This window comes from Zophobas morio, unplaced genomic scaffold, assembly GCF_036711695.1.
Source record: "Zophobas morio isolate AGI-343-1 ecotype UQ-CSIRO unplaced genomic scaffold, CSIRO_AGI_Zmor_V1 ptg000017l, whole genome shotgun sequence".
Classification (NCBI taxonomy): Eukaryota; Metazoa; Arthropoda; class Insecta; order Coleoptera; family Tenebrionidae; genus Zophobas; species Zophobas morio.
This window is the reverse complement of record NW_026972122.1, coordinates 9,399,604-9,425,744: the sequence shown is the minus strand read 5'-3', so window position 1 is coordinate 9,425,744 and position 26,141 is coordinate 9,399,604. Positions and strand designations below refer to the sequence as shown.

Genomic DNA, 26,141 nt, shown 5'->3' with positions numbered 1-26,141 from the left:
AATTTAGTTTTTTTTTTTCTTTTACAAATATTCATCACATCGAACACCATCAAACTAAAAGAATCAGCAAAACAATGGAAATCCGGCTTAAATTTTTATGTACTCATCGGTGATGTTTGTAAATGTTATAAGTAAGTGCATCTTGTAAATATTGTCAACTATTATCTAAAATTATTTTTGCATCATGGGTTAGATTATGCAACCAAATATACTCATCACTGATCGCCAGTAAGAGAATGATTTGATATATCTGACGACTGTTATTAATACAACATTAATAACACATTTTGCTAAAGGCAAATTATTTTTTAACACAAAAAACGATTTACTTATCTAACAGTTAAAAAATAATTTGGGAGAATTTACATAATTATAAATGATAACACCGTGTATAAAAAGACTAAAATCTTTTCGTTCATCATCAAAAGTTCTCCAGCAACCATGTGTACCGTAAGTACCTTTAAATACTTTTTTAGCTGTATTTAGTATTATCTTTGTTATTAATTTCAGAAATTTGTTTTATCAATTCTTGTTGTTGTTGTGGCTGCAGCCATTGCAGATGATACCGCCACATCTCCTGTTGTTGCTGTAGTCCCTGCAGATGATAAGAACAAGTTTCCTGTGGTTAAAACAACCATTGTTGGTGAATCGGGCACTATTACTGATGAACGTCCCCTACCAATAGCTCCAGTCCCAGTACCTACATACGTTTTGGGTTCCAGAGTCTTACCGTACGTTTTTTCTCCTACGGTCAAAATTGTGCCAAAGCCCATTGCTGAAATAAAATCTGTCAAGGATTTGGAAGATTCGGAATCAATTGAAATAAATTCCGAGCCAGCCGGTTTGCCATCACCTCTTGTCACTTTCCCGTATTACGGATATCCTTTCGGATATCAGCCGACATACCCTTTTTTTAACGGAGGCCGGTATTTTTACAAATATTATTATTAAATGCTTGTAGATTTACGTTGTAGTAGATGAAACCTAATTTTATGCAATAAAGGACTCTTTTAAACATGATTTGTATCTAGTTTGTGAGTAATAACAGGTATTTCTGTAATATGGACCATACGTGTTTATAATTTTAACACATAGCAATCAATGCGAAATAGAACTTATAAAAGTAAAATTACAAAAGTTAAACCTGCAAAAACAAATTTAATCCCCGTTAAATAAATGTGGCACTAACCTGGCGTTTTATTTCAACCATTTTCTGTTTTTATACGATCGTTTGTGTCTTGAGACGCGTATTTTGGGATATTTTATCGCACATGCTTATTTAAATAACCAGCAGTGTAAGTTTTTAGTGCGGTGATTTGTAATGGTAATACCACGCCACCAAAATTTAAAGAGCAGTTGAATTGACATTGTACTTATTAAACATTCTTTAAACACCCTATATATTTTTACTGTTGTAGCTTCGTTATTAATTTCTTTGGTTTAAATTCCTATCGCGCAGGACATTTTTAAACACCTAAGATCGTCACTAAACCTTATAAAAAGTAAGGGACTTAATACGGATTCTTGAAAACTTAAAACCTGAACGAGGCGTATACCTACATCTGTTATTGAAGTGAAAGCAGTGAAAATTCGAATAATTCAGAAGCAGTTGAAGTAGAATCAGAACAAAGCTATTTTCCCGCTATACACTTTATCATTTTATCACTTTCCCTTATTTTGGCTGTTATCCAACATATCCTGAGTACTTCCTTAACGGAGGTGGATATTTATCATAAAATCTTCGTTGATTTATGTTTTGGTAGATAAAACCAGATTTTATGCAATGAAGGAATTTCTGTAAATGCCATAAATAAATTTGGCACTAACTCGAGGTTTTATTTCACCCATTTTCTGTTTTTATTTGATCGTTTGTGTATCTTGGAACAGGGAAAGAAATGTTATCGTATTATCGTGTGTAACAGATTCCATTATTTTTACGACTACTGACGTAAAACGGAGGGGACGTGACGATAATTCCTTGAATCATATTTATGGCCATTTTTATAAATACGTTTAACGACAACACAGTTTTCCAGTCTAGTCGGTAACAAGTCGGCACATTTTTCAACAGGTTGACAATCGTTGTAGATTTAAGATATTTTCCGTCCTAAGCGTACTTGAATTATATTCAATATGCGCCCCCGAATAAGAACATCTGTATATTCCTTACCTAAAAATGATATGTTGATATTTTTTTAAATTAGATAATGTCGTTCGCATATTTGATGAGAAATGTGTATCAGGTTTCTTCTAATGGCCTAAAAATTATGTGTTTTACTCGTTTAGATAAGAAGTCCCCCAGGTTCTCGAACGTGCGTTATTCGGTGTTCATTTCACTTTATTAATGAATTTTTAAATTTCAACGACGGTTATTATAAACGCAAATTAAGACAAAAACAAATTAAATGAGATGTTTTAGGCATTCGCCAGACGGAAATCATAAATAAAAATAGCACACTTAACTTCTGGTTTTACCAGTTTTTTAGGAAAAGAAATAATTCTGATTTTTTTTCAACTGACAAATTAAAACAACACAAATATACATACATATACTTAAGTCATTAAGAAAAGGTTCCATATTTTAAATAAATTAGATAAAATCACATAATTATCAAATCCTGACTTGTCTGTTCGAAATTACTTAAGTAACTTTACAGTCATAAATTTTTATAACCCGAAACCGTTAATTGTTGTTTATGTCTTATTGCTACTACTTTTATTCGATTCTCCAAATTTAACTACGACAGTTACAACTATTTAACTTATTTTCTTACGTTTTCTATTATTATGATGTTAATGAAGAACTCCGTTGTAATCTAAACCTATCGACATCCTTTGTCAATAAACTTGTCTTCTTCTAAAGCCATCAGCGTGAGACTCCTCAGGCTTGCCCCGGAAATCCTCCCCACAGTTCTTTCCGTTCTCTGCACTTGACAGACTCCATCTCAGCAGTCATTAATAAAGCACTCACCTTAAAATAAACCCTTTCGTTCTATAATAGACAGGTCACACCCTCCAACAGAACATAATTGCCTCGTCTTCATTGTATTCGAGGACCAAGACACTCGCGCTCTATTTATAATGATGTATGCGGTTGCACCCTTTTTCCTCTTTTCGAATCTAATCTGCTCGTACCTACATCGTGTACTAAAAGAACAAAAACGGAGCAAGGTAAGCTCGTTGGATTTAGATGCGGATTATATTTGCATGGTTCGGTTCCAAGAAAGCCCGTTGGCACATCGCACGTGCGTCTCTCACCGATCGTAAAAATGTGTGTTTGTGCGCCTGAAACTTTGCCAGATGCGATTAGCACGTAATGTACCTTGATTGTGGGTTTAAAGGTAGCAGAAAATAGGTTTCAAATTCGGTAGTAAATGGGTTTGTTTTTATTATTCGCGAGCCAATAGCTTACAGAGGTATGTTAGTTGGGTCGTTTTGATGATGAACGTTTCCGTTTGTCTGTTGCAAATTTGTTCGAGATAATCCTCGAAATTCCCAGACCGATTACTCGGAAGTTGTAAGTGGTGTTGCTCAAATGATCAGCTAATTACGAAAGTAGTAGAATTTTCAGTTATGTGATTTTTAATGAAATAAGTATGAAGTTACTAGCAAAATTAGTACCAGTTTCTTCATTCAAGTTTTGAAAATTAATTTATTCTGTTCTTTAATTCTTAGACAAATTTTTCTGCCTGGTTCATGAACTTATACAGTGTTACAGTCATCACATTTTTATTTTTCACAAACAAAGAAGAAAGCGTAGAAAAAGTCTTAAAGGGAATGGTATAATCTGGTTTTTTGACAGTTTTGGAAATGTACAGTGAAGGGTGAAGAAAAACTAAAGAAACAGATAGAGGGTAAAGTAGGGGATAGCATGTGATGGAAAATGGTATGAATTTATGGGAGAATTTGTTTGTAGAGGGTTTATAGAAGATTTTTTTCATAAGGGGAAATTTATTATTAATGGCGATTTGTTTGGTGATATTAAGTCCACTCTTAAAGATTTCATGTCCTAGGGAAATGAGGAACAATTTATAGAATAAAGAATTAAATGGTGTGCTTTCTATATATAAATGTGGTAAGAAAATGAATCATTAAACACGTTTTTTGTTAATAATTTCGGAGGCTTCCACGGTCGGAGTCAATATATGATCGTTTTCCGGGTTGGAACAGTGTCAATTGAGTTTTTGGGCACAACGTTTCGCACAGTGGCATCTTCAGGAGCAGAGTTTAGAAATTAGGAATAAGGCAAAAAAGCACAGTAACTCAGTATATCAATCATACCAGAGGCGAAACTCTTCTGACAGTAAAGAATGTGGTTGTGACCTTTTTAGAGGGTGGGGGAAACCGTCGTGGTTGAAGCTGATTGGACGGGTCCGGCGGAGTGGGAGGAAATAAACGAGTAATTGCCTTAGATCATATAATAAATAGATACCAATACTCAAACTGAAAGCTGTGACTAGACATGAAGCTATCTGTTGTCGTTTTCTACATCAAGAGGAGTAGTATAATGATATCCTTGTGTGATCACCACATCTTCATCTTTGTTATATGCATTTCATCTGTATATGTCTATTTCACTTCCATCCTTGTACCGCACCAGCGCAACAAATCGCTTTTGACAGATGTTTCTTCTAACCTCTCTTTCGAGTTGTTGTACAACAAACAATTTTTGAATTTAGAACAAAGATCCTATTTTAAGTGATGTAATCATAAAGGATCACAATTGCTGCCCAATAATTTGCTATTCTTTTCATTATCTACTGTGAATTATTTATAAAATCAAGCTGTCAATATCTTTCGTACGAAGTTAGTTCAGACATACTTCCTAAAATTTAGGCGCGCAAAATTCAAATAGTGATCAGGCAAGGATAGCTTCATTGTAATCCCTCCATGCACGAGAGAGATGTGTGATAGGAGGATGTCGTCACAGGCTCTGCTAGGGAAAGAACACGGCATGGTGGTATCTATTTATTATATGATCTAAGGTAATTGCATCCAGTGTGGGCTTCCAAATGTTTGACACATAATAACCATTGTCTCGGTTGAGATTATGAGGACATTTATGGATTTCAATAGCTTCACGGATTTTCCAGTCATAGAAACCACATTCCTATGCTTTGGACAGAACTTGGAAATTTTCAAAAAGAATGGTGTGACCGGGTTCAGGTTGATGTTCAGCTACGGCAGAGAGGGACAGACGACCTGGGGACTTAAGCTGATTGAACTCTTGAGTCATGAATATTTCTGCCAAAAAGGAAGATCGGGAAGATTCAATGGCTAAAGCAGTAATTTTCTAGATTCGATTGTTGAAAATAACCTACGTCAATTTTATCGTCGTGAAGTTGTATAAAAGCGTAACCTAAGGAAGCATAGTAATCGAGTCCATCTGACGAATTGCTACATTCATATTTTCTCGACGTTTCATAACCCCTAGAGTACGAAAAAAGTAATCTCCCGTTTCCGTTAGTCTATCTGTCTGGTGTCTGTATCTATTTTTATTAGACACGTAATCTCCGAAACTACTGGACCGATTGTTGTCAGATTTTGTACGTATATTAAAAATATCATGTGATGATACGACACTAACCAAAATTTTTCCAGTGATCCCCACCAACAACGTGATAATAACCCCTAAAAATTTTTCCTAGTAAGAAAGGTTTAAGTTTTTAAAATGGCATACTCCTGTACTTGTTCTTTATGAATTTGTCTTCAGATTTTCGCCAGAGCATCCAAATTTTAACAAAAAAGTCGAAATTATACTAGTATAAGCGGAGCGTTGGGTTTCAAACATGTAACGCGAAAATCGTTTACGGTTCGAATATCGCATTGAATTTTTTGTTTTTTATGTTATTACTGCTATTATCTTTTACTTTTTTTTATTGATCAGATATCAAGAACGATACACTGCATGTCGGAATAGACAGACGTGTCCTTGCTGAAGTAATGTCGATCAAATAATGTGCATCAAAATGTGTTAATATTTAAAGATTGTTAAAAATAAACACCCAGTCAGATTTACGAATTTAACTCGTTACTGTGGAAATTTGCAATTTAACAACCTTTAAATTTAACAAGTTTTTACAGAATTGCATCTATAGACTCCTTTATCAATGCATTCACATTTTGGAGCACTTGTAAATCTGTTTTCTGTCTTGGTCACTCCACACAAAATATAAGCAAGTGTGTTTTCGTCACATAATGCGTTTCAATGCGAAGTAGTAAGGTATGATTAATTAAAGTATATTACATTAATGAATTCAGAACAACAAGCACTACAAAAATATGAAAAAAAATTATAGTGTCATCAAAAAAAAGTTGAGGGTCTTGGACAAAAAAAAAATAGAATGTCAAAACACATTTATAGGATGTCATTTGCTTTTTACACTACTACTGGTTATGTGTTCGACCAATTTTTTTTTTAGTAGTAGAGCATGAAAATTTTAGAATTCATCAAATGTCAGTATAGAAACAATTATCTCAGTATCAAATTTTTTAACAAACTCCCACTACATTTTAGAAACTTACCTCGTAAGTCGATTTCAAAAAGAATTTAAGTTTTTTATAAACAACAAATAAACAAATCAGTTAGGTATCAAGTGTTATACCGAGATTATGTCACTAAAGACATAAAAAATGTCCTGTTTAATGCACTTAAAAACAGCTCATTTTATTTGGAAAGAACAAGTCGATTTCTTTTTCAAAAACCCAAACCTACATAATGCTCAAACGTAGTATAGGTTGAATAAGATTCTGCTAAGATAAAACTGATTTTGGCAAATGACATACCCTCTAAGAAAAGAGAGGGTGGGTGGCAGGGTTCAGTAGCTGCTAAGATATGACTGATTTTGTCAAATTAGATCCCTCTAAGAAAATAAAGGGTGGGTGGGCGGAAAATTAGTACATACTTCCTAAAAATAAGATCGATTTTGGAAAATGACATACCCTCTAAGAAAAGAGAGGACGGGTGGATGGGACTAGTACCTGTTAAGGCTAATTTTGGCAAATGACATATTCTCTAAGAAAATAGAGGACGGGCGGCTGGGGGTAGTACCTGCTGAGATAAGAATGATTTTAGCAAATGACGTATCCTTTAAAAAATTTAATTATTATAATATAGTCCAAAGGACTTTCATATTCTTTCCAAACAAGAATACCTATATCCTCAAGATTGTTTTAAATTAAAAAAAAAACGGTGTCCCAAAAATAGGTCAGGGCAGAATTTTCTAAAAATATGGGCTCTCAAATAATATACCATGGGTACCAAGGGTCTTCCCAATAAAAAAACACACTGCGGCGCTCAAAACTTTTTCAAATTCATAAAAAATAAAGCACTAAAAGCTCAAAAGATTTTTTCAAGTTCATCCAGCAACAAAACACCAGATTCCTTTAAATTTATCCGAAAATAGAAACTAGGGACCTAAAATTACCTTGCGAACATTTTAAACGTAGGGTTTTGAAAACTCTGAAAATTTTTGATACGTCAAACATTGTTGTCAAATGGAATTTTATCACATTATTAATTACAAAAACAACACAACCATATCTTTGTACCTTTTAACTGAAATGGTAATTAAACTTGGTCATGGGCGAGAGAAATATATTAATTAAGTTTTATTACTAGTTATTGTGATAATGAATGGGTTGTTTAGTTGTTAAACGTAGCAAAAAAAAAACAATTTTAAAATCATAACTGCACCAAAATGTGAGAAGGAATTTTTTTACTATTTTTCGCAGACTTAGCATTGATTGTAAAGAGCGTAACGAAGAGTTAATCCGCCATTTTCCAGACATTCGGTATATTTTTTTGAGATTCTTGTAGAGCTTGTTTTCCTTAATTTTTAATAATAATACTCACCCATACTCTGCCATTGCCTTTAATTCGAACGCATTATGTTACCAAAACACACATTAAATGCTAAAAAAAAACCTCAAAGCAGATTCATAATCCTCAAGTATAGGAATATGTTAAGTTACCTTATAACATGTGAATTCCACTTGAAGCCGTTTTGCATGTCACAGAATTGCCCCGAAAATTAGTGCCAAAATGTATGTTGGAAATTTTACAAGAAAAATATTATATATTTTGACAATAGAGTCCTTAAAGGATTGCACAGATGTTCAAAACGTAAACTAAAGGTAATGTTATGAACCCCTGCGCAATTTATTACGGACTCTACCATGGAAATGGTGAATATGTTTGTTGCAAAATTTCTAACATTAATTTTGCTAGTAATTTTCGGAATAATTCTGTAACGTGTAAAACGACTCTTCCTATGAAACATTTTGAGGGGACGTCGTCACTTTATTAATGGAGATGATTCGGTAAATTTTGGTTAGGGTTTACCATGTAGGTACACGATATTCCTAATATACATATAAAATTTGACCATCGTTCCGATGGTTTCGAACGATATCTGTTTAATAAAAATTAACACAGTCAGCAGACAGACAGACGGAAATGGAAACCCTATTTTTCCCTACTCTAGGGGGACATGAAACGTCGAAAAACATTAAAGGAGCCAGTAAACAAAAATGTAAAGTATTCGTTTCTTACGTAAACATTACGTGATTTTAACCTTACCTATATGAGTAAGTAAATGCCGACAATTTATTTCAACTTAACTTGACAACGAATGAAGCAATGCTTTTTTTATTAGAAAAACTTAACGACCGTGTTGTCACATATTAACAATTCATCCATTTCATAAAGAAATCGATTTTATACATCTTATCATAAAATCTTTGTCATTCCGCTTCCGTTGTTACTCAAATTCTATTTTTATTTAGCACAATTTTATTGTATTTTGCATTTTTTCTTGAATTTCCATATTTTTCAAGTAATATAAATGGACAGTACTGAGTCAAAAATCCAATTTTTGTGTGTATTTCTTAACTGAAAAACAATATTTTGTTACAAAACCTGTTTTGACCTTTTCAGTGAACAAGTATTACTTAGATTGTTGAAACTGATGTGTTTTGTCCGAAATATCTCAAATTTAAATCGCAAGTACAAATGTTTTTGCCAACTCAAGTGCCAAATATTTTTTATTTTCGAAAGTTAATTTTACGCTATAGTCTGTAGCTTCGCTTTTGGTGGAATTTTTCTCTCAAATAACACATATTGCTTATGGGTTTTGTCCTCTGCCAATTCAAAGTCCAACGCACAGTAAAGTTGGCGAAAACCGCGTTGTTGACGATGAGCCCTTTTGTTTTCTCACTCGACGTCACTTTTGACACATAACTTGAATATTTCGATGTCTCCATTGTAAATTGTCCGTAAATTGTCTACCACAAGATTTCATGGGTCTTTATAAAATTCACCAACGCCTCAATTCTCCGATAAAAATTACGTTGTCGATGCACTTGGCACAGTAGCGTATTTGCGAACACCGAAATGGCTCGAGAATACTTCAAAGCAGTCATTGAGAACACCATTCTCGAGGAGCGGGAGACAGACACGTCGGACACGTGCGAAGAACTAGACATGGAAGCCGCTAGCGACAGCAATCGTGAATTTTTCGGTCAGGTCTGGTTTTGACGCTGTCACTTTTTTTCTTTCAGATTCTATGGGTCTGCGTTCGCCCAGCGGACCGATGCGAGGCAGGTCCGTCAAAGAGTTCGAGGAGCAGCTAGCCAACCTCAAAAAGGAGAATTTTAACTTGAAACTCAGGATTTATTTTTTAGAAGAGAGGATGGGTGTTAATTTTAATTTAGATAAAGAAAATATAGTTAAGAAGAATGTAGAGCTTATGGTGAGTAGTTGGGTCGCGATTTCTCAAAAAGTTTCATGTTTTGCTTGGATAGGTCGAAGTCGAAAGTTTAAGAAAAGAGGTCCAAGAAAAGCACGATCTGTTATGTCAAGCGGTAAAAGCGATGGAACTGGAAGATGAAGAACATAAGAAGTTGTTGTGCGACAAAGATGAAGTTCTAACGGAATGTCATCAGGAAATCGAAAATCTCAAGTCCCAGTTACTTGTAAGTAGCTTTTTGGTATTAATTTACGTCCGGTCGTCTCAAATAAAAGCAGTTTGTGCAAAAAAAGGTCATATAAAATTGATTGAGTTGATGCTTTAGTAGATCATTCTACAAGGAATTCCGTTGCGAACACATTCTCACAGTTATGAAAGTTAGGTTATGTTAGCATATGTGAATAGTAATCGATCATTACGACGAAGCGGCAAATTTCACGTTTCAAAGCCAACTACGAGCGTTTATAACAATTATAGTATACAAGGTGTATAATATGATTGAGAAAACACCAAATTTGATGTCATTAGCACTAAACGTAACATACTTTTGTACGAAATTCGAAAAGTTTGATTTTATTTTATTGAATTTTCATAATTTCGTTACTAATACCAGTACAGGACAACCAACAGTAGACCATGAACGAAAAATGAAAACACTCAGATATTTCAAGAAAATATTGTTAGCCGATCTAAAATACAGTAATTTTTTATTCCGTTTAATTAAAATTTACATGAGTTCAAAATAAAATCGTGCTACGATCAAGTGTCTAAAGCAGATTTTTATTACTATATATTTTCTAGTCTAGTTTATGTTTTATAACCAGTTTTTCAATTTTCAAATTTTTTATGGCTTTTTTAAGGAGGAGGAAACAATTGTGGTAAAGACCATCCGACGAACCACTACTTTACTGTTTTCTCGAGTTTTCATGACCCCTACTGTATGAAAAAATAAGTCACCCGTTTCCGTTTGTCTGTCTGTCGTCTGATTGTTGTAAAGTTTTATTTGTATTTTAAGAATTTCGTGTAGATGGTAAACCACTAACCAAAATTTGTTGGTCATGCACATCAACAGTTTGATAACATCTAAAAATTGTGTACAGTAAATGTTATTTAAATTTTATAGAACAACGTACTTCTAAACTTGTGGTTTATGAATCCGCCTCGATTTTTAACTATTTTTTTATTTATTATATAGAAAAAATAAAATTTCGCAAAATCAAATTTTACCATTTTTCGAAGAAACTGTATTTGTTGGAGTGTATACTACAGGGGCAAGGGAAGTTCCGTCTGATACCGTAGGCCAGTTTTTTATTTTAAGAGCAGATACAATAAAACATTAACTAGAAATATCCGAGTAAACATTGTACACATAAATAACACTTACTATTTAGCAATCTAAATGAAAATAAATTCTCTATTGCTCAAAACTCGCAAAAATAAAATATAAAAAAATTTGATAAACATAATGAAAAGCAAGAAAACGCGTAACTTTCCATTTTTCTTGCTACTTTCATAGTTTCAATTCCAAGCAATTGAAAAACTAAATAAAAATTAAAAAATCGCGATTAACAAAATTCATAGATTTTTTTTAAATCGTAATGTTTTCAAATCTCAGTTTTTCCAATTATGGTTTGCTGTTAAGTCGATACTTCTGCCATTCCTTTTTTTTCCTTTTTGTCTTCTCTTTTCTCAATGTTGTAAAACTCACATTTTTAACATTTCAGATATTTTTTTACTATTCCATTTTATATACAGGTGATTAAAAAATTACGGATACACTAGATGGTACGTTGTAGAGAAACCACTAAAAAACAAAAAAAAATGTTTAAAAAAATCTGAACTCTTGAAAATAATAAAGTTCAAAGTTAATTGTTTAATTTCGTAATTCTGATCTATTTTAATGTGAGCTTAATTAAAAATTTGAAATTTATAAAAATTAGCTAAAATCACATCTGTTAACGATAAAAAATTAATACGTGGATCGTAATCAAGCAAATAAGAGAATACACTAAAACAGATCCGAATTACGAAGTTAATTCTTCCTTCAACTTTGAAATTTTATATATTTTCGAAAGTTTAGTTGAGGCATTGTTTTAACCATTATTTTAGAGTTCTTCAGTTATTTTTCAACAAGGTTCCATCGATCTTATCCGTGGCTTTTGGATCATCCTGTAACATTCATACTTTTAACAAGTAATTCTAATTTGCAAAAATATGAACTACTTTTTCCTAAAGGAATACGCCTTAAAAATTATTAAGTATTTTTAAACTTTTTGAAAAAAAAGTACAGTGAAACTTTTACACCGTGCCGTCAAAATCCCGTTAAAAAAATGGTCATGAAAACTTGAGCAAACTCCAAATTTTCTGAAACAGTGCACAAAAACTGTCATTTTATATTTTTAGAATATGTAGTTTTTATAGAAAATTGTTTGAATATCCAATAAATTGTGTAAATCGGTATTCGAACAGATTTATCGTTTTTTTCCCTTGCTTTGATCTTTTTTGTTTATTTGTTTTTTTAGTGATTTTCTTTTTTCGGTAGCTAAAAATTTTACAGTTTTAAAAAATATCGATAATAACTATACTTCACTTCAGTTGTATACAACTTAACATGTCATTTGTTAACATAAATATCAAAAATGTTATTAAGCCGAATTTTTTATCCACGTTCAGTCATAACTCAAAAAATTGTCTCTGTATTTTTTCATTTGTCTTCCGTCCTTCGTTTGTTTAATTGATTACTCTGTTTAAGGAAGTTTTAATTTCACTGTTTTGAAAAGTGAAAGTTTTACTGTATACACATATCGAGTGTTCAATTGAAAAAGTCATCAAGTTGGCCTTGATTTTTAATAGACATTACGAAGTATGTCTACAGTTAACCTAAAATGTAATCGATGACAGCTGACAACGTGGAAATGTCAATAATATACAAGTATGAATTAATAAAACGCATGCGTTGTTCGTTACAATTAATTTAAAAATGAATTAACAAACTAGCTCGAAATTTGGCGAACGAGCCTATTTGAGTTGCTGCTAAAGGAAGTATGTTTTGCTAATACAGAATTTTATTTATTTTTGTTTTTAGTATGCTATAATAGATTTATTATTTTTTAAATAATGATTTTATAAATAGTAACTGAAGTCGTAAATTGCTAGTAATTGCAATTTATAATTTTAACTACAGATATGAATTAAAAAAAAAAAACTACAAATACCCGTTTAGTGAAACAAAAATATATATTTCGTTCGTTGCAGTATAAAATATTTGATTGAGAAATCAATTCGACTCGAAATCGTGGTGTTTACTTTTTCTAAAATTAAACCCAAGAATTCCTGCTTTCTGAAAATAATTGTAAACGTAAAATGTATTTTGTTAAATTTATGTTTTGTTTTAAAAATCACTTTAAAGCAAAGTTAAATTCAGTAGTGCGGTATTTAGACCTGTTGCCAGAAGACGGGCGATTTTTGTTTCTCTTCCCTCTAATGTTTCCAGCCGACAGCTGAAAATAACATAAAACATCGGTTGTTAAACATTTGGAGTAGGATGTCAAGTTGTATAGGAATCTCGCAATATTTATGTCGGCGCCTCATTGAATATACTAATTTTAAGGAAAAAAGGAGAATGTAAAGATGTAAAAAACTGAAACAAAATAATACCACTTCAACTCACAATAACAGTTAAATTTTTCAGAACCACGATCGAATACTGCATTATACTATGTTTTTTTATTTTAAATTATAGAAAAAAATTAATATACAAGCTGTACTGTTTCTGTTCTGTTTAATATTTTCCAATAACGTAATGTTGTAGTTCAAAGCTTCTGCATAGTTAAGTCATACTTTTTAGACTTTGCCTTCTGAATTGTTGGCCTCTTTGATTCCTTTGCAGCTCCTTTACATGTTTTCGGTACTTTGTGCTTTTCCTCTGCCATCATTTTAGAAAGCTAAAATAAAGCAGCCATCAATGTATATGAATCGTAAGACTTCCACAAAATTTTGTGACAATATAGTGAAAATGCAATGAGAAGAACGAGTTGTTTTATTTGGTTCTTCTGAAAATATTTCCACTTCACGCACTCGTACATTAAAAAAATTAAAAATACAAAATTTTCTACAACAAATTGTATTTAAATCACCAGTAATTACGAAATTTCATTTTGAACTTTTCTCTTCAAGGACTTAAAAGCGGAAAGCGAAATTTTGTCATCGAAGTGTTATCAGTCGGAATTAATGTCAAACGAAGCAATCAATACACAAGACAGTGCGCTGAAACATCTCCAAGAAAAAATCAATATGCTGGAAGAAGAGGTACTCCTTTTTTCCCTCTTGTTTGTTTTTGGTGTCGGTTTTTCTTGTTTGCTTGTTTTTCTATGTGTCAGTTGTGCGTTCAGTGTTGTGCTAATTAAACCGTGCTTCTGTTTTCAGCTGAGCCAAGAAAAACAAAACAGCGCCGCCATCCAGATAATCATGGACCAAAACGACTCCCAGATCGGCAGCCTGGCGGCGCAGCTGGACGAAGCCACCAAAAAACTCGCTTCCAAAGAGGGAGAGCTCCAAAAGATCGCGTGCCAGCTGGACGAAGCCAAGGCCAAGTACCAGGGCGTCCACAAGCGGCTGCTTGAGAAGACGCAGCTCGTGGAAGAGCTGTCCGCGGACGCCGAAGAGCTGCGTCGGCGGCAGTCGCTCACCGCCGGCGACCTAGAGAAAGAGCGCAAGCGCTACGAGAAGCTCAAAGCCAGTGCTGACCAGAAAACCGCCGAGCTTCAGTGCAAACTGGAAGCTTCCTTGGCCGAACTGAAGAAGAGCCAGGAACTTGTGGTGTCTAAGAGTCCCGGCCGGCGATCCGGAAATACTGATGCCGATTCATTTTCAGTTCAGAAACCAGCAGCATCTCCTGGATCTCCGCAAAAAGACACATTCGTTCTTCCAACAATCCCTTCGCCGGTAATCACTCCCACTTCCTCTCCTTCTCCCTCTGTCAATTTCGCCTTTGACAATGTCACCGAGCTTAAACATATTATCGAGCAGATGAAGACCGAGCGCGACTCGCAGCACCAGAAGATCGTCAAACTCAAGGCCGAGCAGATGAAGGCATGTAAGATCATCAAGAGCATGATCGATTCGCGCAACAAGACCAACGAGGAGATCGTCGCGTTGAAGCAGAGGAACGACGACCTCGAAAAGGAGCTGGAGGAGGCGGCGTCCAAGTCGAAGGCAGAGGGGAACGGAGGATCGGATGTGTCTACCAGCGACAGCCGCACGCCTAACGAGGTATATAGATGTAAACGCTTCTTGAAGGGGGACGGTAAACGACGTTTTTGACTTATTGCCTGATCGTTGCATGTTTGAGGTGGCTTTCTTTTTTAGTGTAACGCTTACATTTTCTTTATAATAAACACGAATGTTTGTACAGGTCGAGTTCGAGATGTTTTCTACACGTTGGTTTAAGTATTTAGAAACACTTAATTTGGTGAACGTTGAGAATGTGTATTGCCGAATTGTGAAAAACGAACCAAAGTAAAATGTCTACCAAAACTTGCTGTATGGCGTTTGTGGATACTGAGCGCTTTAATTTTTCTGTGATTGTATTAAGATGTAGATTATGTGTTTCAGAGGGTAATAAAAGAACGTCGGTTTTTATCGTGTCTGATGGATGTATATATTTTATTATTATTATTATTTTATTGATATCGCGTATTTTAATAAAACATGTTTACAGAGATTGAACAGTTGGTCCCACTGTTTCATTGTAATTCGTGAATACTGTGTCATTTCTTTTCTTAGAGTTATATTAACATTCTTAGAATATTCTTATCTCAATTTTAAATTACAATGAGCTTTTCTCATACAAAAATTAAAATTTATAACAACAGACTTATTTCTTGCCTTTTATGACCTTTATTATCATCGCAAATCTAATTCTTAAATAACATGCATTTTTGAAATTATATCTTTTCCATCATTGTTGTTGTTCTTGTCTCACTTAACTGCCGCACCTTTGAAAAAATTTCGCATATTCCATTAGTAACTCAGTATTAATTAAGCTTCCTAAAAAATAAAGGTCTGAATATAAAAAATTACAATCAACATTTAACGGTAACCGGCATAAAAAATGAAATATTGAAAGTCTACACGGACCTCGAAATTGTCAATAAAATTTTGTAAAGAAAAGCAAACTGATAAAAAATAACTTTCCTTCTACATTTTAAATTAGGAAAAAATTGGTCTAATAGGATGTCTGCAGTCTATAAGGTGTTTCACGTTCAGTTGGCTTAGTAGGAAACCATCGGCAATAAATTTTATTTGGGCGAATTCATGGCAGTGTTGTCAATAACCAAAAACCTAAAAAAAAATCGGACACACTGTATACCGTAATATTACACTTGTTTGCACCAAAAACTTGAACAGAACCGTCAAAAAGTCGGCCTAAGTTTATTTAGACAAAACTTCTCGCGCCTAGAAGTCCAGATTTTTTGAACAATTACAAACTTTGACTTGAAAATTTAATTTTTTATGATAACTTCTTTATGTTAAAATAAAGATAGTAAAGACGATTTTTTTTACACGTCATCAACGTTTTAGGAAAGACACGTATATCAATTTGGATATGTTCAGTGTAATACGTAATAAAATAAATTATCTGATTCATTTTTTTTTCAAGTAATCAATAAGAAATTCTTAAAAAATAAAAATTTTCATTTAAAAAATGTAGATGTCTACGATAAAAATCAAAACGGATTCATAAATCATCTAAATCTAAATTCAGGAGTATGTTATTTTATAAAATTTAAAATTTAGTAAGCACAATTTTGATAATTTGACAAATTTTGGTTGAAATTTTACCAGCTAGACGGTATTCTTAAGATAAAATTTGACAGTAATCGGTCTGCTAGTTTCTGAGATTATCTGCAAAATAACACGAAAGACAGACGATAGACAGCCGGAAACGGGTGATCTAGTTTTTCGTACTCCAGGGGTCAGAAACGTCGAGAAAACACGAAAGTCCTTCACTCGTTTTTAAATCAAATTTTATAGTTTTTCAAAAAAGCGATATTCACCATTTTTTACTTCCCACGGAAGGCTAAGGAAGTATTGTAACAAGATCCTTCGAGCGAATGACTAATTTCATGTTTGCTCGACATATCATGATCTCTAGAATATGAAAAAGGGGTCTCCAAATTAACTCCGAAAGTGCAAAACCGAATGCTCTGAAATCTTGAAAACCTTTTAGGGTTCAAATTTATGTTTTTATCCTCCCAAAAAATTAATGACAAAAATTTTGTTATGGTTTTTCCTTGGCAAATTTTACCCTAGACGCCCAGATTCTTGGAAAAAAAATCTAAATTGTATCACTTGAAACACACGCATAGCATGCTCCATTGTCTATATTTTTATTTTAACGTGCGGGCGTACCCATAAAAAATTAAATTTTATAGTGTTTCGAAGAATCTGTATTTGTTTGCCTGCATTTCAAGTTTTGTCAAAATAACTTCGGACCAATTTTTGTTTAAAAAATCTGTCTAGAGTATGTGTTATCTCAAAAAGTTCTAGTTTCGATTTCAAAACTTTCTGTAATCAAACCAAGAAATTTTGGTCTTTGTCGACTTTATTCTAAGCGTTTATGGGATTATGGAAACCCGCTACGAAGAGGCGAATACCTCTCGCTGCTGGGTACCGACAGTACCATTTATCATAAAATATTTGTGATTGCGCATCTATTGTTAAAATTCAACCTTTAACGAAATTTTAAACAATAAAAATCAAATTTTAACACTAGACTTCTGCTAGAAATTGTGCAGATTCATGTACCAATCAGAAACTTTCGTAAGGGGTTTCTATGCTACCAACTCCCAAGTGGAATGCAGTATATCGTACTAAGCCCCATTATTTTATTAATATTTTTCATAATATTGACTCGAAAAAAACGGTATATTGTTGTAGTTTTTCATTCTATGGTTATTTTAAATTTCAGGGAATTCGTCACGTAAGAAGGTGTTTTGTAATGAAAACGGGCAGAACAAAGTTGAAAAAAAGTCAAGAATGAAACCCCTGACACATTTTTTATAAGACTGATATTTTGTATTGTGTTTTTTAAAGACATTATAAGCGTCCTGAAATGGTCATTTAATTTTATGAAAACTATTTTTAAATGAAAATTTTAATGGTGGGTTCGTGCAACTAAAATTAATGAATTTAATGTTGTCAGTATTACATATTTATTATTTTATTTTACTTGTATAAACTCACAATAAAAGAGGAATACAAATTAAGTGTATGGAGTAAATATAATGCAAAAGTGAAGTTAAAATTCGGAAAAGATAAATAAAACTGTAACATGTATGAAAAAAAAAAAATTAATAACACTTGATCAAATCAAATATTGTAGTAACAGTGGTTTTAAGTATTAAATTCACACAATTTACAAAATATAAAGTTTCACAAAATTATTATAACTAAGTGTTTTTTTTATGATCAACCTTATTTAAAAGTTCATATTCACTTTATTAATTACTTAAAAAAATTGATAATAGTATTTCAACAAAAAAAAATGATTTCAATGACGTTATAACTTTTCACAGCATCAGCGTGTACTATTTGCATAGTTAACAATATTAAAAATTCTAGAATTAAAAAAAAAATAATTCTTCAGAAGGAAAAGTTTGTAAAAAAGAATTGTCAATATGTTTTTAATTTTAGAAAGACCTTTACTCAATTGAAATAGCTTGCATATTTAACAAAAATTCCGAAGTTATGTACTCGGAATCTGAGAACTGTCATAAATATCTGTGGACATTTACACCACTTACCATAATAAATTTCATTTTCACTTACATTCCAATAATTCCATCGAAATTTAAAAATTAATTCACTCTGTGAATTCATTTGAAATATTACATCGTGTAATGGGTGGAACAACATCGGAATGGACCATCAAATGTATAAATATCTCGTCAAAATATCTTTCATAAACACCATTTCTAGACGAGCTTATGAACATAAAAACGACATAAAATCGCCATATGGCTTACACAACATTCTTCCGGACGACTGACCCGATTTTTGAAATATAATCACAAACGAGCAAAAATTTTGTTGCTTTTGGTTTGATTTTTTTAATGCTTATTTATTAAAATTTCCATTCCTCATTCCTTCTCATTATGTACTTAACAAAAATGCTTCTTTTTTACATTCCAACTGCGGCTTTTAGGCACAATGCTAGCGCATGCTCGTAAATATCAAATCTCTGTCCGATTTGTGTGAATAAGCTTTAGCGCGAGACTGAGCCAATGTTTATAACACGCCTTCATCTATTTATAAATCTACCCAAATAGCACCGAGTTCACTTCATGTTTCTCAACCCCAGTCATCATTTCCCTCGCTATCAGATGAACACAATTCCAATAAAAATGAGAAAAACAAGAGCAAGCTTATTTTTGTAACAGTAATGTAATAGTGATGTTTTCTTGCATATGTTCTTCCAAAAAGGTAGCGTATTTAGATATTTGTATTAGCTTATAGTGTAGTTTTTGGTTGTGGAATTCGCTTGTTAGCTTGCTTTTTAGGCATGATGATGACGGACTCTAGTGAGTAAACACTGATTGTAATATCGATGTGTGTAATAAGTTCGACAATAAAAGCATGCAAGTTTTGGTTTTTGGTTTTATTTTCTTGTGTCTTTGTCTCTCTTTGTGTTCACTAAATCTGTGTGTTTTCACTAGAATTCAATGGACGAACAAAGCGGGGAGTTGATTGAGCATTATAAAGCTCTGACTGACGAACTGGACGAGAAGAATAGGGTTTGTAAAATAGAAACGATAAAGAGGTTTTCTTACGACTCAAATTGCAGATACTGACTGCGACGTTAACCGAAAAAGACAATCAGATGAAGATGTTGCAAGAACAATACGAGGAGATGTTGCACAATATCAAGGAAAAGGAAGAACACATCGTCGACTTGGAGTTCGAACTGTTAACTGTAACCCAAGACAAAAACGGGGTAGTTCGTGAAATCGACACCGACAAGCAACTCGAATACTACGTCAAACAACTCAAAGAAAAGGAGGAAGAAATCGAGCGACTGAACACAAAGTTGCTTAAGAAGAACTGCGACCTGCAGGGACTCGTCAACAACGAACTGTGGGAGAAAAACCGCGAAATCGAGAAACTCCAAAAAAAACAAGCGTCGAAGTTGCTCGAGAACAAAGACCAGGAGATCGAGAAGTTGCAGAACGATTTGAAAACCAAAGACGAGCAGTTGGGTTTGATCAAAGACAAAATTTCCGAACTAGGTTTTGATATCGACCTTGACGGTGGAGACGTGACCATCGAAAATCACCTACAAACCGAATTGGAGACGTCGGAGAAGTTGCGACTTGAAGCGAACGAACTTTGTGCCGTCTTGAGCACCCGACTGGAAGAGCTGGCGATATTTTTGGACTCGTTGCTGAAGCAAAAGTCGATTTTGGGCTTCTTGGGGCAGAGCGAAAACAAGCGACTGCGCCAAATTATCGACCAGAGTCTCGATTTGTCCAGGTCGTTCACGATGAGTATGATCCTCCAGCCGGAGCAGAGCCTGCTACAACTGACCAACATTTCAAGTCTTTTGAACGATGTTGAATCGAAAGCGCAGGATGAAGGCGACGCTGGAGAAGAAAATCGGGTTAGTATAGTCCCGACGAACGTCAGTCTTACGTTCAAAAGCCACCTTCAAATGAAGGGTGAGGAAGACAACTCGCTGATCATTCAAGCGCTTCGCCAGCAGATCGTCAATCTTAAGTACGAACTCCAATTGAGGGATGTGGAGTTGAACAAAATTAACATTTATACGAACTACACTGAGTGTTCTTCCGATAAGGACGAAGATGTTGCTAGATCGAATTTGAACACGACTTCAACTACGCTGAAGTACAAGAGCGACAACCAGTCGGAGTCGGAAGCGTGGTCTGAGCCCGATCGTTCCGTCTCAAGAGCTAGAATGGGGCTTCTTGAAGGCAGCAACCGATCAGTCTCGAGTAAAAAAATACAGCCGAATACTTCAACCGACTCGACTGAAGACGAAGATGTGGACAGAACATCCAAAGTATCATTGAAAAAAGGTTTATTAACCGAAAGTCGAAGCACCATTTTAGAATTGCACAAACAAGTTTGTGACTTGGACCAGAGGTTAAACCAGAAGCAGTCAGCCTTCTGCGAAGTTACGAAAATGAACAAGAAACTTCGCCAAGAAATAGAAAACTTAGGAATCAAGTTGGGGGACACGGAAACTCAGCTAAGTGAAGCGCTAGAGAAAAAAGAACAAGCCGAAAATGAAGTCCAGCTATCTCAAACGAAAATCAAAGAACTGGAGGAAGAAAAACAAGAACTGGTTTTGACTTTGGACAAGAAAAATGTTGAATCTCTAGAAATGCTCACTCAAATTGAGTCGGAAAAAGAGCGCGCTTTGGAGGCGGTCAAAGAAGCGGAAGCAGCTGCCACAATAGCGACGAATGATATGAAAATCGCTGAAGCGAAATTGCGCGAAGTCCAACAACAAATGAACGAACTAGAGAAAAGCCTGAAAAGCGAATATGACAGACGCTTGAAAGTACTCGAGGAAAAATCTTTAACCAAGATCAACGAAATTCAAAGCAACGCCGAACTCGAAATTAAGTCGCTTCATATCACCATCCAAGAAATACACAGCGAATACGCAAACAATTACGTGAAAAAGTGCCGAGTCGAGGAAGCCATTGAAGAAATCGAGCGGCTAAGAAACGAAATCGAAGTATTTGAAGATCGAATTGACACAATCAAACGTGAGAAAGACCAAGTCGTCACTAAATTATCAGAATATGAAGACAAATTCAACATTCTAAGAAGCGACTTAGACAACGCTACTTTACAATATTCGGAAGCGGTGCTCGAAAAAACGAAACTCGCCAACGAAAAAGCTCTAATAGAGCAAGAACTCAACAGAAATTCGTTGAAGGAAGTTGACACAAGACGGAAGCTCGATCAGGTTAGTATCTCGCACTTGTAACAACAATACATGTTTTTTTTAAGGTCGAAAACGAGTTGTACGAACTGCGTGAAAACCACCAGAAACAAGTGAGCGTGCTGCAGACACAAAAATCCAAACTCGAGGTGCGCGTGAGCGAACTGGAATCCTCAAACGCCGAGCTTCATAACAAACTCGTGAAAATTCAAGCTGGTTGTGGAGATCATGTAACAGCGTCTGTGTCTCTACCAAACACACCTAATTTCGTAAATCAAATCGTGTCGTTCAGACGCCAGCACTCCGAAAATTCGGGTTACTTATCAGAGGATCACTTGTTAGACGATGCTAGAACTAGCGCTAGAACCCTGAGTAACCGATTGATGCCCAATCAAAACTTCGACATTGAACGGAATGAAGCTAATTCTTCACCAGACTTAGGCATAGAGAGCGATCATGGCAGATTTTCAAGTCTAGAAACTCACGTGAACGTGCAGAGACCGCTTCTGCAAACTTTGGAATTGACTGAATCAATGAGTAATTTGTTAGACGTGGAAAATAACGACGCCCAGTCGGTTAATTGCGGTGAGTATCACAGTATTCTGGTCTTTACATTACTGATTTTTTGGTCTTAGATGATTCCCACTGTTGCCAGAAAACCATGGAAATGGCCCATGAAAATAGCGACTTGAAACGTAAATTATTGAGGACGAGGAGAGCGTTGGAAGAAACGGTGACCCAGTTGACATTAGCCAATCAACGGAAAAAGCAAGTGGAGAAAACCATTTGCAGACAAATTCATAAAACAAGTCAGGTATTAAGGAAGGCAAAAGCCAATTTAGATTCGGGTTCAGAGACTGATGTATACAAAAAGTAATCGTCACTTTATTTATATTAATTTTTGTATGTATTTAAGTGTAGTAAAAACTATTTTCCATTTTTCTTTCTTATTTGTATTGTTTTTTAATTTAAGGACGTAAATGACTGGAATGTGATATTTCCTGTGTCTTCTTGTGCCAAGAGTGTACAAAATTCTCGTAGTTTATTGTTAATAAAGTTGTAGTCTAAGTGTTATTTTTAAGAAATTCGTTTGAATTTTAAACAGTATTGTGATATAAGTGTATATTTTAAGAAGTTGTAAATATTAACTTTGAAATACTAAGTTTTTGATTTTTGTATAAACTTTGGTTTTTATTCATCCCTCCTCTTCTCTTATTAGTGTCAGGAATAAATAGTGTGGATCAAGGTTTGTCATACTACACAGAATTTTTAAATTCTATATTAAAATATGGTGTTAACAGAATAATAATTTTCAAATATTCATTTTTAAAAAATTTAAAGATTTATGTCCTAGTCAATGATATGGTTGATTATCTTTACCGCTAGGTTTGTTTTTGTTGAAAACGTTAAGCTTAGTAGCCTCCTGTTGCGCTAAGTTTAGTAACAAATGGCTGCTCTCTAAAATCTGCATGTACACAACATAACGAAACGTTCAACAGTGATCATCTAGCAATAGTTACCTTTTTAAATCCGGCTTCAGTATCGCGTATCGTCCTATCATAACTCTCACATAGTGTTTTATGTTTTTCCAGATTGTCACACACGCCCGAAAGTTTGTCTTGTAAAGTTTCGATGTTTTTTTCAATGGTTGCTTTCTCCTGTTCTTCCTGCTGGACCACTTGCAATAAATCCTTTCTTTTTGTTCTTAAGTCTTCCAGGCCTTAAATTTGTAGGTTAAGGTTTGCACCAAGGACGCCACCTTGATACTTATTACCGTCATTTACTTACATTTTACTAATTCTTGGTTGTATGTCTGTAGTGTTGCACCATGTTGAGACATGTTATTACGTTTCATGGAAAATTGTTTCGGTTTTCAACACTTTAAATTTTGAAGTTGGATCTTGCTGGAGAAACTTTGTTTTGATTTTAAATTAGGCCAATGGAAGGTGTGGGTATGTGGCAACCAATAGCGTGCGGCTGCGCGAATTGGCGGGAATTATAAAATAATGTCATTTAAGCAATTTTTTTGTGACACCACTCAAAATTGGAACAGGGTCACTAGCTAAAGTAAAAATTGGTCTTAAAGGAGATACTGTCAACTTCGGTAATATTCTAGGGTGGAAATAAATTTAATTTTGATGATCTGGATGGTTTCGACTGTTGTTGCAGATATTTAAGAAAAAAATCTCTAAATAAAGGAACTTTGATGGAGAAAATTTATTAATGGTTTGAGAATTATTTTCTACCGAGTCTTGAATTTATTTTCTTGCACAAATTGCACAATGGAGAATACATTGGTGTTGTGGAAACTGTAGTGATTATTAATTGTGGAACGACGTGCACTTTTAACAACGATTTATTGATTATTATGTACATGTCAATATATATATTATATGATGAAAGTATTTATGTGTTTTCGCGACGCGTGCCCGTTGACGGGTTGTTGGTGACTCTATGTCCGCCACTCGTTCGTCCAGGAGGGCGGTGATGAATCAATTTGGGGGTGGTACCGAACACCCGACGAGAGCCGAGCAGCCGAGAACTTCGGGTGGTACCACACATGACTTCCCCTCTTGAAGGTGCGTCCTTCAACATATTACGACTGGCTGGCCTAGAAGGGTAGCCTGGAAAATTGAAAATTGTACCAAAATGTCTAAACGTGAAAAACACCTATAAATAGTCAGTTCGCATCATACGTAATGTCAATTGATCGCACACTAATTTGTGTCTATGGGTAAAACACACACTTTACGTAGGGCGCGTTTGGTGAGTCCATGAACAGTTTTGATTGTTACCACCCGCACTACACCGTCGTCCCCTGGATGAATTTCCGTGATCCGTCCGGTTTTCCATGTGAGAGATGGTACATTCTCTTCTATAATGAGCGCGAGTGACCCAACTAGCGCGTCCGGGTGGTCTTGCTGTTTCTGCCATTTGGATCTTGTTTGCAGTTGCGTTAGGTACTCGCGACTCCAGCGTCGCCAAAAATGCGTGCGAATTTTTTCTACTAATTGCCATCGGGACAGTTTATTAATCGGCACCTCCGTCACATCGTATTCTGGAAAGGAAGTTAATGGCTCTCCGATGAGGAAGTGACCGGGTGTTAGGATGCTCAGGTCGTTGGGATCGGACGATAAGGGGGTCAAAGGTCTTGAATTTAAGCATGCTTCAATGCGTATTAAAAGTGTGGACATTTCGCTAAAAGTCAGATGGGCGTTGCCCACTGTTTTTCTTAAATGAGTTTTTACCGCCTTTACGTTAATTTCCCATAATCCTCCCATGTGCGGGGATTTGGGAGGTAAGAAATGCCATTTAATACCCATTTGGGCGGCCTGATTAGCTATAATATTTTTGTTTGCGTTGTTAAAGAACTGAAACAATTCTTTCAGTACGTTACGTGCCCCTACGAAGTTAGTCCCGTTGTCAGTATAGACATCGCGAGGGTGTCCGCGTCGACCGATGAATCGGCGAAGAGCGGCCAGAAATTCGGTAGTTGTTAAGTCCGGAACAAATTCAATATGAATAGCCTTTGTGGCGAAACACACAAATATAGCTATATACGCTTTGGCTAAACGTTTCCCGCGGCCTCGCGATTCCCTAATCCACATCGGACCGGCATAATCGATTCCTACCGATAAAAACGGTCTGCCAAATTGGACCCTGTCTTTTGGTAAATCGCCCATTTTGGGGTTAGGTATGGTCGGGTTAACTTTGAAACAATTCAGACAACGATGTAATATTTTGCGTACTGTACATCTTCCCGAAATTATCCAATACTTTTGGCGAAGTGCTGCCAATGTTGCTTGTGGACCAGCATGCAATTGCCGTTCGTGTTCATATTTGACCAATAAATTAGTAACGTGGTGGTTTTTCGGTAGGATAATCGGATGTTTGATATCATAAGAGAGAGATGCCTTTTGTAACCTACCTCCCACTCTTATAAGCCCGGTTTGATCAACGAATGGACTGAGCGTTAATAATCTTGATTTTTTCGAAAGCACCTTATTTTCGCCTAAAATCTTTAACTCTTCGACAAATTCATTTTTTTGTATTAACCGCATTATTTTATAATTTGCCTCTTTTAATTCTTCGGACGTTAAGAAAGCTTCAATATTCCTGTTATTTATGTTTTTGCAATTATTTATGAATCGGAGAGCCCAAGCGAAAACACGTTGTAATTTACTGAAACTTGAAAATCGAGTAAAGATTGGTAATTCTGCCCTTTCAGTGCTAACTGTTAAAACAACTCGAATTTCCGGCGTATCAATGTTAGATAGGTTTATTTTCGAAATTGGCCATTGCCTTTCGTTTTTGCTCAAAAATGGGGGACCCTTAAACCACGATTCGTTTCTAGATAGTTTGATTGGTGATGCCCCTCGACTTAATATGTCTGCTGGATTAAGTTCCCCACATATATG

At 34.9% G+C, this 26,141-nt stretch overlaps 4 protein-coding genes across 11 annotated transcripts in view; 2 read left to right on the top strand and 2 right to left on the bottom strand.

Moving 5' to 3' along the window:
* Positions 1 to 22,905, top strand: part of LOC135130675 (centrosomin) — an 85,226-nt gene extending 62,321 nt beyond the window's left edge. For 2 of the 5 annotated variants that reach the window (XM_064058105.1, XM_064058103.1), the window contains exons 3-10: positions 9,562 to 9,752; positions 9,805 to 9,975; positions 13,926 to 14,057; positions 14,175 to 15,020; positions 19,469 to 19,546; positions 19,597 to 21,747; positions 21,792 to 22,308; positions 22,359 to 22,905. In XM_064058105.1, the coding sequence (XP_063914175.1) occupies positions 9,562 to 9,752; positions 9,805 to 9,975; positions 13,926 to 14,057; positions 14,175 to 15,020; positions 19,469 to 19,546; positions 19,597 to 21,747; positions 21,792 to 22,308; positions 22,359 to 22,600 (4,328 nt within the window). In that variant the 3' untranslated portion in view covers positions 22,601 to 22,905. Of the gene's footprint in view, positions 1 to 9,200; positions 9,510 to 9,561; positions 9,753 to 9,804; positions 9,976 to 13,925; positions 14,058 to 14,174; positions 15,021 to 19,468; positions 19,547 to 19,596; positions 21,748 to 21,791; positions 22,309 to 22,358 lie in introns of those variants that run through there. The other 3 variants (XM_064058106.1, XM_064058104.1, XM_064058107.1) reach the window with 3 other exon arrangements.
* On the top strand, positions 427 to 978 carry LOC135129801 (uncharacterized). The gene is made up of 2 exons (XM_064057048.1): positions 427 to 450; positions 511 to 978. Exons 1-2 carry the CDS (start codon positions 442 to 444, stop codon positions 949 to 951), a joined length of 450 nt encoding a protein of 149 aa, XP_063913118.1. The 5' UTR covers positions 427 to 441; the 3' UTR covers positions 952 to 978.
* Positions 13,406 to 23,727, bottom strand: LOC135130676 (microtubule nucleation factor SSNA1-like). Of its 4 annotated transcripts, none has more exons than XM_064058108.1 (3): positions 23,512 to 23,727; positions 23,244 to 23,443; positions 13,406 to 13,693 (listed from the first exon to the last, which is right to left on the bottom strand). In XM_064058108.1, the coding sequence occupies exons 1-3, from the start codon at positions 23,576 to 23,578 to the stop codon at positions 13,562 to 13,564; spliced, it is 399 nt and encodes a 132-aa protein (XP_063914178.1). In that variant the 5' UTR covers positions 23,579 to 23,727; the 3' UTR covers positions 13,406 to 13,561. The 4 variants fall into 4 exon arrangements, with proteins under 4 accessions (XP_063914178.1, XP_063914181.1, XP_063914180.1 ...); XM_064058111.1 differs by lacking the exon at positions 13,406 to 13,693 and adding an exon at positions 15,653 to 15,797 and having other exon boundaries at positions 23,512 to 23,725; XM_064058110.1 differs by lacking the exon at positions 13,406 to 13,693 and adding an exon at positions 15,941 to 16,091 and having other exon boundaries at positions 23,512 to 23,726.
* A 402-nt stretch (positions 23,728 to 24,129) lies between these two features.
* Positions 24,130 to 25,561, bottom strand: LOC135129911 (uncharacterized). The gene is made up of 3 exons (XM_064057178.1): positions 25,501 to 25,561; positions 24,476 to 25,432; positions 24,130 to 24,347 (listed from the first exon to the last, which is right to left on the bottom strand). Exons 1-3 carry the CDS (start codon positions 25,559 to 25,561, stop codon positions 24,130 to 24,132), a joined length of 1,236 nt encoding a protein of 411 aa, XP_063913248.1.
* Positions 25,562 to 26,141: the final 580 nt, after the last annotated feature.